Source organism: Medicago truncatula, chromosome 4 (genome assembly GCF_003473485.1).
Source record: "Medicago truncatula cultivar Jemalong A17 chromosome 4, MtrunA17r5.0-ANR, whole genome shotgun sequence".
In the NCBI taxonomy this organism is placed as follows: Eukaryota; Viridiplantae; Streptophyta; class Magnoliopsida; order Fabales; family Fabaceae; genus Medicago; species Medicago truncatula.
Window position 1 is genome coordinate 8332218 of NC_053045.1, and position 19426 is coordinate 8351643.

The 19426-nt window shown below is 32.3% G+C and overlaps 3 protein-coding genes across 3 annotated transcripts; all 3 read left to right on the forward strand.

The window, feature by feature from the left end:
* Window positions 1–807: 807 nt before the first annotated feature.
* LOC11431144 (F-box/kelch-repeat protein At3g06240) lies at window positions 808–1881 on the forward strand. Its single transcript, XM_003604994.1, has one exon. The coding sequence runs from the start codon at window positions 808–810 to the stop codon at window positions 1879–1881; it is 1074 nt and encodes a 357-aa protein (XP_003605042.1).
* An 8409-nt stretch (window positions 1882–10290) lies between these two features.
* Window positions 10291–11367, forward strand: LOC11428637 (F-box/kelch-repeat protein At3g23880). Its single transcript, XM_003604995.3, has one exon. The coding sequence runs from the start codon at window positions 10291–10293 to the stop codon at window positions 11365–11367; it is 1077 nt and encodes a 358-aa protein (XP_003605043.3).
* Window positions 11368–14808: 3441 nt separating this feature from the next.
* On the forward strand, window positions 14809–15932 carry LOC11430440 (TMV resistance protein N). The gene is made up of 3 exons (XM_024780402.2): window positions 14809–15080; window positions 15294–15639; window positions 15681–15932. Exons 1-3 carry the CDS (start codon window positions 14809–14811, stop codon window positions 15930–15932), a joined length of 870 nt encoding a protein of 289 aa, XP_024636170.2.
* Window positions 15933–19426: the final 3494 nt, after the last annotated feature.

Below are 19426 nucleotides of genomic sequence, written 5' to 3' on the forward strand. Positions count from 1 at the left end.
TGATGATACTACTATAACATTACATGTGGTTTAAAGAGAAGTATTTCATAATTTATGATTAAGTATGTTAACTATAAAAATACAATTGTATTAAACAATTTATTTATTTAGTTTTTGACAAGTATTATATGATTTATTTAACATCAATTTGGAATGAAGTTTCCACCAATGCTTAGAATCATTAATCTCAGTAGGGGAACCTGTGGGGCACAGAAGGTGGATCCTCCCCTCCTAATCGGTCCTTTTCCATACGCATGATCCAAAAATTAATCTCTAACCCAAAAATTGTTGGTAATATCATTTTTTTCTATCACATAATTTATTCTTATATATTACGATTAATAAGACCCGTGCGAGACACGGGTCTGCGATCTAGTACGTTTACAAACAGAATACCCTAATTTCCATGCAAACTCGGCTACCCTAATTTCCATGTAAACTTGGTTATTCATACCAAGCCCTAAACGTGTTTCTCTAAAAAAAAAAACCCCTAAACCGTGTAAAAATTTCACACACAACACAAAAATCATATATTTTGATATTTAGAGCTTTGCAAATGGAAATACGTGACCTTACAACTTATTTTTTTCACCGTTATCAATTATATATTGCATTTTTTTATTATTTGTATGCTTTACAAAAAACCCGAGCGGAGCACGGGTCAAAAATCTAGTTTATATAAGCCCAAACACGCTGTCACAACCCTAAAAATCTATATCTAACTTGCACCGTATCAAGTGAGAAACACAGCCGCTGGAGCTGAGTTGTAAAATTAGGGTTACTCTAAACAGGCTAGCAGAAGAGGGCATGGAAAAGAAGAAGACATCGGTGCATCTGCCTCATGATTTGATAATCCTAATCTTGTTGAGGTTGCCGGTGAAGTATCTTATACGTTTCAAGTGTGTTTGTAAATCATGGTTTTCTCTTATCTCTGAACCCCACTTTGCAAAGTCACAATTTCAATTCACCACTGCAACACATACTCGTAGGATTATAGGCTTATCATCTTTATCTCATGAAATTCGATCGATAGATGTTGATGCATGGCTTAATGATGATCTTCCTTCAGCGAACCTTAATTTCTTGCTTCCTAAATCGTATTTTCCTTTTGAAATTATAGGGTCATGTGGAGGGTTTTTATTTTTATACCGTTTTCCAGACATTTACCTGTGGAATCCATCTACTGGATTTAAGAAACAAATACCCGTGTCTTCTTTTGATTCCAACAAACCACATGATAATCTATATGGTTTTGGTTATGACCAGTCAAGAGATGATTACGTGCTGGTTGTATTTTCCCATGTTTCGTCACATTTGGAGGTTTTCTCCTTTCCAGATAATACCTGGAAAGAAATTGAAGGTACTAACTTCGCTTACGCTGATCCTTCTCATAGAAAAGGGTTTCTATTTAATGAGGCTATTCATTGGCTGGCTTGGAGTTGTGATTTAAATTTGGATGTTATTATTGTCTTTGATTTAATTAAAAGGAAACTGATTGAAATACCTCTTCAAAATGATTTCGGCGGACTGACTTTAGATGCTGATTCTGGTTTGTGGGTATTTGGCGAAACTCTGAGCATATGGATTCTAACTTCTGATGGTGAAAGAATTGAAATATGGGTGTTGAAAGAATACAAAGTGCATTCGTCTTGGAATAAAACTCTTGTTCTTTCTGTTGATTTCATTCCAGATAACTTGAATGTTTCCCCTATGTACTCCACAAAAAATGGTGAAATTATTATTGTAACAACTGATGGTTCTATATTGGTGAAGTACAATAGTAAAGGGCAGCTGTTAGAGCATCAATCATTCTGTAACGCTCCATCCAAAGTTGTCATGTATACCGAGTCTCTGCTTTCACTCCCTGGGGACAATGAGTAAGTTTAAGAAGATGACAAAAAAAAGAAAATGAGGTACTGAAATATCATCATTCACCATTTTATTGATACTTAATATAATACACCCTTCAGTCACCGTTATAAGTAAAAAACCATTTTTAATTGCATTGAATAACCATTTTTATCTAATCTGTAACATTGACCAGATACAAAGTTATTCGATGAACATAAAAATTTAGTTTTTTGCTTATTGGATTGTATGGTAAAATAATCTAATTAGTTTATGCATGTTCAAGGAGAAAGGTTTTGTTCTCTAATAATACATATGCAAATAAAAACATGATTTTTCTATATTTTTTTTATGAGAATGGAGTATAAAAAAACATTTCAACGAAGACAAATACAACAATCATCAACTTAATTTACATTATTTTGATTTAATAAGAAATTCAGCATGGTAGTTCTTTCTTTTCATATTATCTTTTGTATTCGAATAGCTTCCAATTTTAGTTTTTTGTTGTCTTGTCATCATATTATTAAATTATAGAAGCAACCAATGTTTAATAGCTAATGAGAATCATTCATTCAACAGGTTCATGAGTTCTAAATGGCAGCATGCATGCTTCTCTTGTTTCAGCACACATTGCTATGACAGTAGCCCAAAAAAGGAAGGGATCTAATGGGATTATGCACATCATAGTCAATTTTTATATTTGATATTTGAGATTATAGATATGTTGATAAGGATTGGAAAATATTGGCAGATTTTCTTTATGTGTTATCGTTAGGTCTTTGTTATTTTCCAAATTCTCTTAATTATTATCTACAATCAGTGCAAGATTTTAATGATGTATTTCTTTTCTTTTTTAACTTTCATGAAAACCACGATGAAACAAATATATATAAATAGGTATAGTACTATTATTATCTAGCATCAGTGCAGGTATGAATGTGAGCTAATAGAGAAAATTGTTAAAGGCACGGACTTGGAAGCATAAGAGTTCTTCTGGTTTTGAATAATATTGACAGCGTAGAAAAATATAACTTGTTGGCTTGAGAACGCGACTGGTTTGCTTCTGGTAGCTGGATGATATTAACAAAAGGGGACGCAGCTGTACTATATAATCATAATGTTCTAAATGATCGCGATTGGCGCACTTGAACATAACTCTTTTGTTAGAATGCCTTTGATATATGTCTAGTTGATCAAAGTGTTATGCAAAGGATATACCATTAAATTTATGAGTAAATAGGTTCCAATTTGAAGGGGAGAAGGAATAGGAAATTGATTTGGAAAAACATAGGTAGGTTCCACATGCTGGTATTCAAGGTGCACTGGAAATAAGCTATTGTAGTTTATTCAAAGGTGAGAAATGTGTATATTTTGAAAGGATATTGCAAAATAAGATTCTTCTAGTACCTTCTAGCTGTCGTTCTATTGTAGCAAGTTCCCATTTTATATATGCAAAATTAACTTTCAGTTAGTTATGACTATTGTTAAAATCCCGACTTAAATCCTAAAATACAGCATTTTGTGACTTTATTCAGCTTAAGCGACTCAAACCCATAGTAGAATCCCAAAATAGGCAAAATCCTAGTAAAGTTGCATCAAAATCTTGAAATCCATACAAAATTGCAAGATTTTAAAGGGTTTTGAATTTTGAACGATTTTGTCCATTTAATTTAGTCATTTATGTATAAGTATTATGTGGACTTTAAACTGAGTCATTTATGACTATATACAATTTATAACTTCTACATAAATGACTTAGTTTAAAATGGGCACAATTGGTGGGATTGATCTGTAAATTTTGTGATAAAGTCATTCAAATTTTGTAAATTGTGAACACCCTCTAAATTTTGTGATCGTCACAAAATACTTATACATAACTTTTGAATGAATGTTCTAATTTAAAGTCACAAATTCTGAATTAATTCTACCACAGTATATAAAAAATAATACTTTTTTTTAAGTAAATTAAGTAGGTGAATCTCACAAAAGGATCAACGACTTAGGAGTCAATAATCAAGGAATGGCAATAAAACAGAAAAAGTAGCTGATGAATAAGACTATGATGCAGAAATAACATATAGGTTAAACGCTGCATGCAGACCACAATTGGTGGGATTGATCTGTAAATTGAACGGTTTAGAATCAGGAAAAGGATGATAAAAATTTAGTAACATTAATAATGTCACACGCATTAGCCTCCTTATGCTTAAAAATGATATCATTCATTGATTTCGAAATGAACTAAACGGTTGCTAACTATATAATGTTGGTTCTTTGACAAGTCATGAAAAGACCATCAAATTAATGGACATTTGTCTGTTTTTGTTGTTGTTGCTTGGAGACACTCCCCTTTGCACCACACATCTGTGTGAGTTTATCCGGATTCACAACAATTATGATACAAGCTAACTCAAAAATAGCAGAAAAATTAAAGTCTGCTAGAAAATTAAATGTCAATTTTGCTAGAACTGTGATGCAAACATTAGATCCATTTATGGAAGTTAGTAAAACCTTTGGCAATTTAAAGTTCCCTTCTCCAAAACGACTTCAAGCTTGACTTATACACATGGAGACCAAAGAGAGTGTATGCCTAAACATAGCTGGAATGAAAATTAATCTGTTTTAATTTTAAATTAGTTTTTTTTTTCCTCCAAACTTTCTCAAATAATCTCCTCCAATTTTAAATTAGTTTCTTTTTCCTGGTTTGAAACAGAGAAAAGGGCGGAAGTTAATAGAATGAGAATCCATATAAAACAATTTCAAGCAGTGACAACAACATGCATTTAGAATTCAATCCAGTTACACATGGATACCAAATAGTCAACCAATAAAATTTAAGATAAAAGTAACAAAATTTGAACACAAAATCAAATTTAGCTTATATTTTGCGAATGAATTGTTTACAACATTCTAAGACTGTCGGCACACAAAAATATCATGTTAAAATTTAAATTAACATAAAGAGCGTAAACTGCATGCAGAGAAACTTTGTAGGACTAAAAGGATTATTAAAATTAAGTAATGATTATGTAACACAACAAAAAAATTTGTTCGTCCAAAATGGGGTAAAACATTATACATAAAAAAAGTGTATTTCTTTTCTTACCCTATGGCAGTCTCACACATCCTGTAAAATTTCCAAAAATGCCCCTTTACAGTTCGGATTTCGAAATCCAGACTATGCTTATGTATAATCAGCAATCATAATCTCTCCCATTTCAGAAATTTTGAATTTTGCTTTTAAAAGTAACCAAAAAAAGGGTCTATTCATGTCAAATGATTATCCATGTTATAAACATGTTCAGAATTGGTGTTGGTGCTGTCCAGATTACGTAATCTGGACATCACCAGCACCATGAAAAAATGGTGTTTAGAGGGTGTTCAGATTCTTTAATCCGAAAAAATCAAACAGGGCACCCTATTTTTTGAGATTTTTGGATTATTTCGGATTACGAAATTCAAATTGGTGAAAAACTCTTTTTTTTTTTCACCCTATTACAAAAGAAAACACCAGTTCGAATTTTAAAATCCGGAAATCACAAAGGCATTTTTGGGAAAAAAAATAGGGCGCGCAAGAAATAGATAGTGTGGGAAAAGTAATACCCAAAAAAAAAAAGGAGGATGAGGAGGCTTTTCAAAATGAGGGGTGTCTTTGCTTCAAATTATGGTTGTTACAAGTTTAATAAATATTTGAATTTTTCTAATTACACAATACGTATTCCTAATTACACTCTAAAATGACAAAATTATCCTTAAATAAAATTTAATTTAATCTTAAACTCCGTTTAAGTAGGTCATGTAAACTGAGTTTAAGTGTACATACTTAAACTCGATTTATGTAGGTCATGTAAACTTAGTTTAAGTATGTAATGTAAATTGAGTTTAAGTGTACACACTTAAACCCTGTTTAAGTAAATCATCTAAACTTAGTTTAAGTAGGTCATGTAAACTGAGTTTAAGTGTACATATTAAAAAATAAATTTAGTTTTAACCTCTTCAACCTTGTTTAATGATTCTCCGTAATCTTATTTTAAGTATGCTCATGTAAACTCAGTTTACATATACCTACTTAAACTGAATTTAAGTTATAACTTGAACAATGTTAATTATCATTGTCCGTGCTGCACCATTTAATAACCGTGTTTAAAGTGCATAACATATAAACATTGAGCAACATGAAAAAAAATAGAAACTCTAGCATCATTGAAAAAGAAGGAGAAATTCAATTACTTATATGCATTAGAGTATAGATGAAAGATGTTTCGATTCACTCTTTAATCTTTTATAGAAATTGACTGAACATTCATGATTGTTTGTGGGTGAAAATTTTAGAGTAACAACAAATGAAATCAGGGTTTTAAGAAAATTTATATAAAATGGAAGTTTTGGTATTATTATAAATTTTTAAGTAAATTTGGGTGTAACTAGAAATATACGGGGTGCGAATAGAAAACTTAAAATAACATCCATAAGGAAAAAATCCGCTACATCCATTGCTCTTCTTGAAAAAATCAAGTTAAATTCGTTCTTTTGGATAAAATCTAAGCAGGCATCCTTTTGTTATTGTTATACTGACGAGTGGAAACATCCGCTTTTATGTATGGGTGTACGGATATAATTTTCGTTGTTTTGTTGTTATTGTTTCTTTAGCCGCTTTGTGACTGTGTAAATAATTTTCCGATGTTTCTCCTTTTGCACGCTTACCGTGGTTAATTCATATCTCATTTTGATTTGTTCAAAAAAACATCCATAAGAAAAAAAGATTTCTTATATCTATATAAGCCCAAGCATGCTGTTACAAACCTAAAAATCTGTATCTAACTTGCATCGTATCAAGTGTGAAACACAACCGCTGGACTAGCAGAGTGAACAAGGGAGGTTGAGGGAGATAAAAAAAAAATGTTACTATGTTTTTTTTTAGGAAATAAATATTAGGTTAAATACCTCTTTTCGACCATATAATATTAGCGAATTCCGGTTTTAGTCATGTAAATAAAAAGATTTAGATTTTGTCCCTGTAATTTCAGATTCTTCCACTTTTGGTTCCTCCTTTCATCACGTTAGTAAAATCTGCATCAATTACGTCCATGTAATTTCAGATTCCTCCCACTTTTGGTCCATGTAATTTCATATTCCTCCACTTTTGGTCCCTCATTTTACGTGCCATGTATGCAGATTCTGCTGACGTGGTGGAATGAGGGACCAAAAGTGGAAGAATCTGACATTACAGGGACAAAATCTATTTTTTTTTATTTTTTTTTACAATGACTAAAACCGAAATTCGCTAATATTACCGGGACGAAAAAAGATATTTACCCTATACATTACTATATTTGTTACAAGTTTAATAAATACCATTTCTAAGAAAAGTTTAATAAATTCTTTACCATGCGCTTTCTCTGTCCCAAACTTTTTTTTTGAAGGACTGTCCCAAACTTTTATCTTCCATTTTATTTTACTTTTCAATTTTCATTTCTCTTCATCTTACCGTCCATTTCCTCTTCTTCATTAAACATTCATCAAGTATTTCACGTAAAGCTACCATTTTTTTTCTCATCTGGTAATCTCTTTCCATCATTTTGGCAACTGAATATCACAAAATAAATTCTTTCTTCGTCAAATAGAAGTATAAATGTGCTTCAAGACTTTAGAACCAAATCAACAAGAAGAATCCAGCGTTGAACCACCCAGCACACTCTACTGGCTCTGTAATATGAATCAATTCCCCATTCATGATTGATTAAAATTTAAAGTTGGTTTAAGCACTCAAATCCCATGTTATGAGAATTGGCAATGCATATATGTTGCAATTTTTATTATTTAAACCATCAAAGTTTAAAGTCTGATTTAAAAACAAGCAAAAACTAAATTCTAAATTGATATAGGGCTTCTATGAACCATAACATCATGGACAAAAACTCTGTAAAAAATTTGTTCTGCATTTCCATAAATGCAAGAACAGTCCGGATCAATTTCTGGCCATTTAAGACCCGTTTCGAAGAAGCTGAACTTAGGGGGTATATTGGATTGAGATTTCAAATGATTTTAAAAGACTTATTTGTTTTATAAAAGTTTTGTGGTATTCCATCAAAATTTTCAAGGAATCTAAAACATTTTTGTGGTATTCAATTAGGATTTTCAAGATTTTTTAATGAGTCCATAACTTAAAAATTGTCTACTAGTATTCAAAACTCTACGGATTTTAATGAATTTTTATGAGATTGTTTAGTGTAAAATGCACCTACTAACAATCTCACACCTAGCCTGGAGACTTTTCTGTCTCCCACACATAGCCTTGGGATTTTGTATTACTCTTCCAAATTCTTTTTTTTTTTTTTTTTTACGTTTCTTCCAAATTCTTTTATGTTCTACTATAACAATGACAGGTTATATATTTTGTTTGGCAAACTTATTGTCGAAATCATCATGCCTCTAACTTGCACTTTTCTTAACATAACTTTTACGTTCATTAAAAAAAGAAAGTACTGTATAATCTTGTGGTTAATTTACCATCTACCTATATATCAAATTATTATAAAAATCACAACTTTAAGTTCATTGGTATTATAATAATTTTTCTACTTGCATTTTTCTACCTGTAACATGCATTTTTCAATCAAATTATTATAATCAATAAACTAACATAACTTATTTTTAGGTCTATTTATTTTTTCGGTTGATTTATAACTGTACTTTTGTTTTTGAGATTTTTTTGGTCTGTACTGTATCTTTAAATTTATTGACCCTTTTAAAATCTTAAAAATCCATTAAAATCCTTTAAAATCTATATCATGAATCCATTAAAATCTTGCAAAGAATCTTGATTGTAAAAAGTCTTTCAAAAAAAGTCTTTTAAAATCCTACAAAATCAATACAATCCAACAAAGTCTTTTAAAATCTTCAAGAATTTTTCTATCAAATCAGTCTTTTAAAATCTCAATCCAATACACCCCCTTAGTTGTGTGGGTAGCATGTGAGCGATCAGTTACTTATCCAAACTCTTTTTCATTTTTTATTTTGATAGAAAAATTAAATATATAGCGAAATGGCTGAAAATGCAATCGTGAAAAATTCGCGAGATATATCAAGGCTCTTAATAAATATATATTCTTTTTATATAAAATATGCATAAATTTAATAAACTTAAAACAACATCACATAGGGAAAATAGATTTCTTAACCTTATTTATTAATTTTTTTGTAAAAAAAAAAAAAAACCTTATTTATTAATTTTGTTAGGTATGCAGCAATTTAACCTAATTTTTTCCCGCCCATTTGCTTTATTAATGTTGCAATTATTTAACCTAATAAATTCCATCTAAAAAAATGCATCGCACCAATTTCATTCCTATCCTCTTGCCTTTTTTTGTTGAAGGAAATATTTTCTACGCTTATTTGATGCTGCACGTTTGTTCTAGAAACTATGATCATATCCTTATTTATTAATTTTGTTAGGTCTGGAGCAATTTAACCTAATTTTTTACTGCTCATTTGCTTTATTAGGTTTGTAATTATTTAACCTACAAAATTTCATCTAAAAAAATGCATCGCACCAATTTCATTCCTATCCTCTTGTTTTTTTTTTTTTTTTTTTTGAAGGAAATATTTTCTACACTTATTTGATGAGCATATCAATGATCACGTTTGATGCCTTTTATTTTATACTTTTTTTTTGACAATTTTTTGTACACTTTCTTTTTTAAGGAATATTTTGTACACTTATTTAATACTAAAAAAATGAATCTGCACCAATTTCATTTCTATCCTTTTGCCTTTTATTTTGCTATCATCTTGCCTTTTATTTTGCTATCATCTTGCCTTTTTTTTTTGACAATATTTTGTACAAAATACTAGAAAAATTCATCGCACTAATCTCATGCCCTTTTTTTTTTTGACAATATTTTGTACACTTTTTTTTGAACCAATTTCATGCATTTATTTCATTCCTATCCTGTTGCCTTTTTTTTTTTTTGACAATATTTTCTACACTTATTTAATACGTTTACAAACAGAATACCCTAATTTCCATGCAAACTCGGCTATCCTAATTTCCATGTAAACTTGGTTATTTATACCAAGCCCTAAACGAGTTTCTCTAAAAAAAAAAACCCCTAAACTGTGTAAAAATTTCATACACAACACAAAAATCATATATTTTGATATTTAGAGCTTTGCAAATGGAAAGACGTGACCTTACAACTTATTTTTTTCATCGTTACCAATTATATATTGCATTTTTTTTATTATTTGTACGTCAATCCCTTTACAATAAACCCGAGCGGAGCACGGGTCAAAAAATCTAGTTTATATATAAGCCCAAACACGCTGTCACAACCCTAAAAATCTATATCTAAATTGCATCGTATCAAGTGAGAAACACAGCCGCTGGAGCTGAGTTGTAAAATTAGGGTAACTCTAAACAGGCTAGCAGAAGAGGGCATGGAGAAGAAGAAGACATCGGTGTATCTGCCTCATCATTTGATAATCCTAATCTTGTTGAGGTTGCCGGTGAAGTATCTTATACGTTTCAAGTGTGTTTGTAAATCATGGTTTTCTCTTATCTCTGATCCCCACTTTGCAAATTCACAATTTCAATTCACCACTGCAACACATACTCGTAGAATTATAGGCTTATCATCTTTATCTCATGAAATTCGATCTATAGATGTTGATGCATGGCTTAATGATGATCTTCCTTCACCGAACCTTAATTTCTTGCTTCCTAAATCTTATTTTCCTTTTGAAATTATAGGGTCATGTGGAGGGTTTTTATTTTTATACCGTTTTCCAGACATTTACCTATGGAATCCATCTACTGGATTTAAGAAACAAATACCAGTGTCTTCTTTTGATTCCAACAAACCACATGATAATCTATATGGTTTTGGTTATGACCAGTCAAGAGATGATTACGTGCTGGTTGTATTTTCCCATGTTTCGTCACATTTGGAGGTTTTCTCGTTTCCAGATAATACCTGGAAAGAAATTGATGGTACTCACATCGCTTATGTTGTCGATCCTTCTCATAGAAAAGGGTTTCTATTTAATGGCTCTATTCATTGGCTGGCTTGGCGTCAAGATTTAGAATTGGATGTTATTATTGTCTTTGATTTAATTAAAAGGAAACTGATTGAAACACCTATTCAAAATGATTTTGGCGGACTGACTTTAGATGCTGATTCTGGTTTGTGGGTATTTGGCGAAACTCTGAGCATATGGATTCTAACTTCTGATGGTGAAAGAATGGAAATATGGGTGTTTAAAGATTACAAAGTGCATTTGTCTTGGAATAAAACTCTTGTTCTTTCTGTTGATTTCATTCCAGATAACTTGAATGTTTCCCCTATGTACTCCACAAAAAATGGTGAAATTATTATTGTAACAACTGATGGTTCTATATTGGTGAAGTACAATAGTAAAGGGCAGCTGTTAGAGCATCAATCATTCTGTAACAGTCCATCCAAAGTTGTCATGTATACCGAGTCTCTGCTTTCACTCCCTGGGGACAATGAGTAAGTTTAAGAAGATGACAAAAACAAGAAAATGAGGTACTGAAATATCATCATTCACCATTTTATTGATACTTAATATAATACACCCTTCAGTCACCGTTATAAGTAAAAAACCATTTTTAATTGCATTGAATAACCATTTTTATCTAATCTGTAACATTGACCAGATACAAAGTTATTCGATGAACATAAAAATTTAGTTTTTTGCTTATTGGATTGTATGGTAAAATAATCTAATTAGTTTATGCATGTTCAAGGAGAAAGGTTTTGTTCTCTAATAATACATATACAAATAAAAACATGATTTTTCTATATTTTTTTTATGAGAATGGAGTATAAAAAAACATTTCAACGAAGACAAATACAACAATCATAAACTTAATTTTCATTATTTTGATTTAATAAGAAATTCAGCATGGTAGTTCTTTCTTTTCATATTATCCTTTGTATTCGAATAGCTTCCAATTTTAGTTTTTTGTTGTCTTGTCATCATATTATTAAATTATAGAAGCAACCAATGTTTAATAGCTAATGAGAATCATTCATTCAACAGGTTCATGAGTTCTAAATGGCAGCATGCATGCTTCTCTTGTTTCAGCACACATTGCTATGACAGTAGCCCAAAAAAGGAAGGGATCTAATGGGATTATGCACATCATAGTCAATTTTTATATTTGATATTTGAGATTATAGATATGTTGATAAGGATTGGAAAATATTGGCAGATTTTCTTTATGTGTTATCGTTATGTCTTTGTTATTATCCAAATTCTCTTAATTACTATCTACAATCAGTGCAAGAGTTTAATGATGTATTTCTTTTCTTTTTTAACTTTCGTGAAAACCATGATGAAACAAATATATATAAATAGGTAGAGTACTATTATTATCTAGCATCAGTGCAGGTATGAATGTGAGCTAATAGAGAAAATTGTTAAAGGCACGGACTTGGAAGCATAAGAGTTCTTCTGGTTTTGGATAATATTGACAGCGTAGAAAAATATAACTTGTTGGCTGGAGAACACGACTGGTTTGCTTCTGGTAGCTGGATGATATTAACAAAAGGGGACGCAGCTGTACTATATAATCATAATGTTCTAAATGATCGCGATCGGCGAACTTGAACTCTTTTGTTAGAATGCCTTTGATATATGGCTAGTTGATCAAACTGTTATGCAAAGGATAGATATACCATTGAATTTATGAGTAAATAGGTTCCAATTTCAAGGGGAGAAGGAATAGGAAATTGATTTGGAAAAACATAGGTAGGTTCCACATGCTGGTATTCAAGGTGCACTGGAAATAAGCTATTGTAGTTTCTTCAAAGGTGAGAAATGTGTATATTTTGAAAGGATATTGCGAAATAAGATTCTTCCAGTACCTTCTAGCTGTCGTATTTAATCTATTGTGACTTTATTCAGCTTCCGCGACTCAAACCCATAGCAGAATCCCAAAATAGGCAAAATCCTAGTAAAGTTGCATCAAAATCTTGAAATCCATACAAAATTGCAAGATTTTAAAGGGTTTTGAATTTTGAACGATTTTGTCCATTTAATTTAGTCATTTATGTATAAGTATTTTGTGGACTTTAAACTGAGTCATTTATGACTATATACAATTTATAACTTGTATTTAGCATTATTGGTTCAATTTAACGATTCTCACATCCTTAAGACGCAAACCTCCCTATTTTTTTGGTTGACACACTTTCCTCCACTTAACCCAATCCTACCACCACCCACCCCTCCCCAAAGAAAAATCCTCTTTGGATATGGGTGATCATCTTCACCACCTTTGTCGGCATTTTCAAAAAACAAAGATATAAAATGGGGAAAGAATTCAACACCGAGTTAAGAAGAACAATCCGATCTCCAAGACTCAAATCGTATTTAAATACGACACAAACCGGCATAAATATTTCTGAAACCTAACTATTTCTCGTTGAATTATACTAAACCTTGGTTTCAAGTTCAAAATCCTCAATGCACAACAGAACTTAGAACACAAAAGGCTCCAAATTCTGAATTAATTCTATCACAGTCAATAAAAAATAAGACTATGATGCAGAAATAACATATAGGTTAAACGCTGCAAGAGAATCTTTCATGCAGACCACAATTGGTGGGATTGATCTGTAAATTTTGTCTGTTTTCCACATAAGTGTGCAGTAAGATAATGAACCCTTTATAGTATGTTTCTTCAAGCAAGCTCTCATCAAACATGTTTTACCATGTCTACAAGCAATTTATCTAAGCATACATACATATCATGTATTTTAATTTGTATTCATCATGATAATGTATTTGTGTTGTGTGAGGAGGATTTAAAAAAGCAAACGGCAGAGGTAGAAAATTCATAAGTCACTCGATTAGTGTTTCTTATCATGGACTATTACTAGAATCTTTAGTGAGGTCTGATTTTTGGTGAACAATTGATTATGCTAAACGGGAATATTTGGTTAATCTCTTGACAGCGCCCTCATCATCTATGTTTAATGTTGTTGCGTTTTCGGTTAATCCACATTGTGATTCTACAACTTATAATCTGCAATCATTCATCAAGAATTCGGATCAAACACCTAAGTGAACGGTTTAGAATCAGGAAAAGGATGATTAAGCCCACTCCATGATAAAAATTTAGTAACATTAATAATGTCACACGCATTAGCCTCCTTATGCTTAAAAATGATATTAGCTTGCAACAGAGGTAACACTGCGCAATCAACTACCGCCTCACACAACAACTTGTAAGCTTGCTTAATTGAATCATCACCTCTATGAAGGTTGTTCCAAGACCACTCATCGTCAACTTAAACCTACACTCATCCAGCACCACCACCCTTCAACACCCTCTCTATCCAACCTAATAATAGCAACAACAGGGATTTGTTAGTAAATAAACTAAACAACCTACAAAAGTATAGGAATTCCTATACTTTTATTCCCAAGAAAATGAGTGGAGATAAAACATTCTCATAAAGGTGGGAAGGAAATTTAAGTAATCACTTAAGAGCATCTCCGGTTGTTCTTTTATTAAGATGTAGTTAAAGTCCTCATGTGTACACATCACTTATTCAATCAAATTTGAAGGGTAATGTATAATAAGCATCCATTCATTAATATGTGGGTCTCACTAATAATTAAGTGGGTCTCACTAATAACTTTACATTAGTACATTTCAAAAACTATTAATATGTTTTATTAAATATGAGGAAAGCAATGAATAAAGTATGCAATTGTGTCATTTTTATGCAAAAGAGAGACAATGCTTGTACAGCAAGTCTTGCATCTAAATAGCATTGCTTCTTATATGTTCTTCAATATCTAATAAGCTCTACATAAACGCCTCTCATTGGAGATGCTCTAATATTGATTGGAATAAAGTGCGCCGACTTCGTCAATCTATCAACAACCACCCAAATGGTGTCAATCTATTCAAGAATGTTAATGGTTGTGCTATGTGAAAACTATGGATTTTCCACTTCATGCCTTGATGAACTGGCCAAGATCACTCAGTATATTGACAACAAAAAAAGTAATGTAGCTGCAATTTTCTATAAAGTGGAACCATCATATATACGGAATCAAAAACTTTCGTATGAAGTAGCTATGGATGAACATGAAAAGAGATATGGAAAAGAGTCGGAGAAGATTAGAACATGGAGAAATGCTTTGACTAGAGTTTGTGATCTAAGTGGAGTGCATTACAAAGATAGTGTGTAAGTTTATTATTATTATTTTAGTCCTTGAAATCATAAGGTTTTGATAATTACGTATTGAACTCAGTATATGTTGATAAGGAATGGAGAATGTTGGAGATTTTCATTGTGTAATTATAGCTAGGTGTTTATTATTATTTAAATTCTCTTAACTAATAGCTAGCATCAATCAATACAGATAAATAGGTAGTGTATTATGTTCCTTGCCTGCAGGTATGAATCTGAGATCATAGAGAAGATAGTTAAATACATATCGACTAAAGTAGCTCCTGCACCTGTGCAATTGAAACACATGGTTGAACTTGATACTCGTTTTAAAGAACTGAAATCAGTTTTACATGTTGAGTGTAATGATACTGTTCGAATGTTGGGAATTTATGGAGCTGGTGGAATAGGAAAAACCACATTTGCAGCTTATTTATATGACAAGATCAGACATCATTTTGAATCGTCAACTTTTCTTCTTAATGTCAGAGAAAAATCAGACAAAGGCATCAAAGGCCTAGAAGATCTCCAAAAGACACTTCTATGTCAGATGGGTGAAGATATTGGAACAATGGTGGGAAGTAATTTCAAATGAAGTGTTGAAATCAAACGCAGACTTGCAAGAGAAGAGTTCTTCTGGTTTTGGATGATATTGATAGCATAGAAAAATTGAACTTATTGGCTGGAGGACGTGATTGGTTTGGTTCTGGTAGTAGGATCATAATAACAACAAGGGATGAAACTGTGTTAGATTATCATGATGCTGAAATTGAGAAATTTAAAATGGAGGCACTAAATGATTGTGACTCACTCGAACTCTTTTGTTGGAATGCCTTTGGTGTTAACAGACCTACCAGAAAAATTTGAATATATGGCTAGTCGTGCAGCGAACTTTTGCAAATTCTATACCATTAGCTTTATGTGTAATAGGTTCCAATTTGAAGGGTAAAAGCATAGAAGAATGGGAATTGACTTGGGAAAATATAGGAAGGTTCCACATGCTGATATTCAAGGTGTACTTGAAATAAGCTACTATAGTCTATCTGAACTAGAGAGAAAAATATTTTTGGACTGTGCTTGCTTTTTCAAAGGTGAGAAATGGGTATATGTTGAGAGAGTATTAGAGGCTTGTGATTACTCCCCAAGTTTTAGAGTATTTGCTTCTAAGTGTTTAATGATTGATGAAAATGGCTGCTTGGAGATGCATGATCTAATACAAGATATGGGTAGAGAGGTTGTTAGAAAGAAATCGCTATTAATCCCTGGTAACCGCAGCAGGTTATGGTATCATAAAGACATTCTTCAAGTACTCAAAGAAAACTCGGTAAGAATGAGTATTCTACCTTCTATTTGGGTTTTTACTTTTGTATGTTTTTCAGCTATGACAAATGTAATAATTCTCTGGCAAGTAAAAAATAGATCGTGTAAATTGTTTGGATCTACATAAGAACATGTCATTTAAATTTTCTCACATTTATTGTGAAGGTAATCATTGTGTTGATAAGCTTGCCTCTATTGGTATGTCCTAGTTTTCATTGGTCGGATGGCGCTCCTTCTGTTATTTTAGAGGACCTTGGTAGAAATATGTTAGGTCTTCCCTATTATAGATTTTTTTAGATGATATTGTTTTATTGTGTTTTATATATTGCTCTCCACTCTTATTCGCTTGTTTTTGTTTTATCCCATGGGATTTTCTAGGCAAGGTTTTTAATGAGACAAATGTTGAACATAATTTTATTTCCTTAGGTTTTTGGTCAAGTCCCCCAAGCTTTGTTTTCTTTTCTTTTATTAATAAATTTTAGCTGCCAATGACTAGGTCTCATGTGATGCTATGCACTCTAGTTAGTCTTAATAAAAAAATAACTATGCCAAATGTTTTTTACAGGGAAGTTGTGAAATTGAAGGAATAATGCTTCACCCCCCTATGCATGATGTGGTAGATCAATGGACTAATACTGCTTTTGAGAAGATGAAGAATCTCAAAATTCTTATTGTTCGGAATGCAACATTTTCAACAGGACCTAGTTGTTTACCGAATAGTTTACGGCTACTTGACTGGATGGGGTTCCCATTAAAGTTCTTTCCACCTGATTTTTATCCCGACAGAATTGTTGACATCAACTTATCTCATAGCCCTCTGATACTGGAAAATCTTCAGGTACACGCATTCCCACTCTTAATTCATATCTTTCAGTAGAAACGTGTAACAAACTGGCCCTTGTAACTAGCATGATCTAATACTTTACATGATCGAATATGCTACTGATCGTTGTTAATTTCTTATATTTCACAGAAATTTGAAGATTTGACGTTCATCAATCTCTCCCATTGTCAATCGATAACACAAATACCTGATCTGTCTGGAGCAAAAAGTTTAAGAGTATTGACACTTGACAGATGCCATCGGTTGGAAGGGTTTCATGAACTCTTTGGAATATGTATGTCCAACCTTGTATGTTTAAGTGCATCAGAGTGCACCATACTAAGAAGCTTTGTGCCAAAAATGTATTTTCCATCTCTCGAAGTACTTTCATTTAACTTTTGCACAAGACTTGAACACTTCCCAGATGTAATGAGAAATATGGATAAGCCATTGAATATTCACTTGTCTATTGGTAAACTTACAGGGCTTGAGTATGTTGACATGTCAACTTGCAAACAACTCAAATATCTGTCAAAAAGCTTTATATCGTTGCCGAAACAGATCACACTAAAATTCGATGAATGTTCTAAACTTGGAGAGTCATTTAAAAGATTCAAAGTGAGCCATTCAATGGAAAATGGCTGCCCAAATTTCAAGGAACTATATTTCAGCAAGGCTAATCTATCATGTGAAGATCTTCACATAATTCTTGAAATATTTCCAAAATTGGAATATTTGAATGTGTCACACGATGAATTTGCATCCCTCCCAGTATGCATCAAAGGATCTTTGCAATTGAAAGTTCTTGATATAAGTTTTTGCCGGAATCTTATGGACATTCCACAACTTCCATCAAGTATTCAGAAAGTAGATGCAAGATATTGTCAATCCTTATTTCCAAAAGATTCAAACATGTTATGGTGCAGGGTATTATTACATTATTTTCCTTTTTCCATTTCCTTAGTTTAAAGTGTTTCTGCCAAAAATAAAAAACTCATTCGAAATGCTTTTGGAAATAGTTACCCTTTTGGTATGCGTTTTCTTTTCTTTTTCTTTTTCCAATTCCAGTGATATGTGTTTTAATTAGACCCTATGATCTCAATTCCCAAGTATAAATTATAATGAAAAGTTTACTATCTTTTAACTCTAATTTTGGGGATGCTACCTGTTTAATGTCACAAGTTTGTGAAGAGAAAGAAAGAATACAAGTAGTGATGCCAAAAACGGAAATTCCAAATTGGTTTGATTATGCTGGCAGTGAAAATATTCCAATTTTTTGGGCTCGCCGGAACTTCCCATTCGTTGCATTAGCATTCGAGTTCGGTGAAGTCAAAGAGAGTGATGAGATAAAGATGAACACTTTATTAAACTCGAGATTCTTACTGAACTGATGTCAGATAAGTCCTACATCATTGATCTCCATTTGTATATAGAAGGCCAAGAAATATGTCGCAAAGATTTCTATTACTGCAGTGTCGGGAAACATCATGTATTAATGTGTGACCTCGGGACTTTGATCCACGATGAAGAGTGGAAGAGTCTTGATGCATGTCTTGGAGATAATTGGAAGTCCATCCAGGTTCAATGTGAATGACAGTTGATTATTAATCGTTGGGGAGTTTATGTTTACAAACAGAAAACAAACAGTGATGATATCCAATTCAGTTGTCCCTATTCAACAGACGATGTGCCAGTGCCATCATCACCTCTGATTCAAAAACCATCTCCAAAGCAGAAAATGAGACAAATAGAAAATCTTGATCTAGTAGAAACATTTGTCCATTATTTAAATACTTTTAAATCAGAACATTGTGCCTCTGTTGCAGATGAACTATTGGGTTGGTGCAGGTATGCTATGGCTGATGTCAAAGGGGAACCTCATTCAGCTTGTACCTATGGGACAAGTTTAATACAAGAACACGCAGAACATGTGTGGCATGTGGGACATATTTTGGAGATGTTGATGAGAAGTGAGACAAATCTAATTTCTGATGCACAAGTTCAAAGTGCAGGCCAAGTGATTGTAGATTTACTGACAACAACAGCACGACATGTGAAGGAAAAAGGCCACGAGGCATTGTATATTAATATAAGTATACCAATTATACTAGAGGAATGTGAATGTCTTCTTCATGCAGATTTAGCCGAACAATTGGAATCCTCTCAGACCCTTCTACCTCAGCAGCAGAAAAAAAGAGGAGTGAAAGCACAGAGAAAG

What these genes read in the sequence shown, in the direction of transcription:
- LOC11431144 (XM_003604994.1), top strand. Translation starts at nt 808, where the DNA reads ATGGAAAAGAAGAAGACATCGGTGCATCTGCCTCATGATTTGATAATC.
- LOC11428637 (XM_003604995.3), top strand. Translation starts at nt 10,291, where the DNA reads ATGGAGAAGAAGAAGACATCGGTGTATCTGCCTCATCATTTGATAATC.
- LOC11430440 (XM_024780402.2), top strand. Translation starts at nt 14,809, where the DNA reads ATGGTTGTGCTATGTGAAAACTATGGATTTTCCACTTCATGCCTTGAT. An exon ending in GTGCATTACAAAGATAGTGT is followed by an intron (nt 15,081 to 15,293) that starts GTAAGTTTATTA and finishes CCTTGCCTGCAG; the next exon opens with GTATGAATCTGAGATCATAG. An exon ending in GTGAAGATATTGGAACAATG is followed by an intron (nt 15,640 to 15,680) that starts GTGGGAAGTAAT and finishes AATCAAACGCAG; the next exon opens with ACTTGCAAGAGAAGAGTTCT.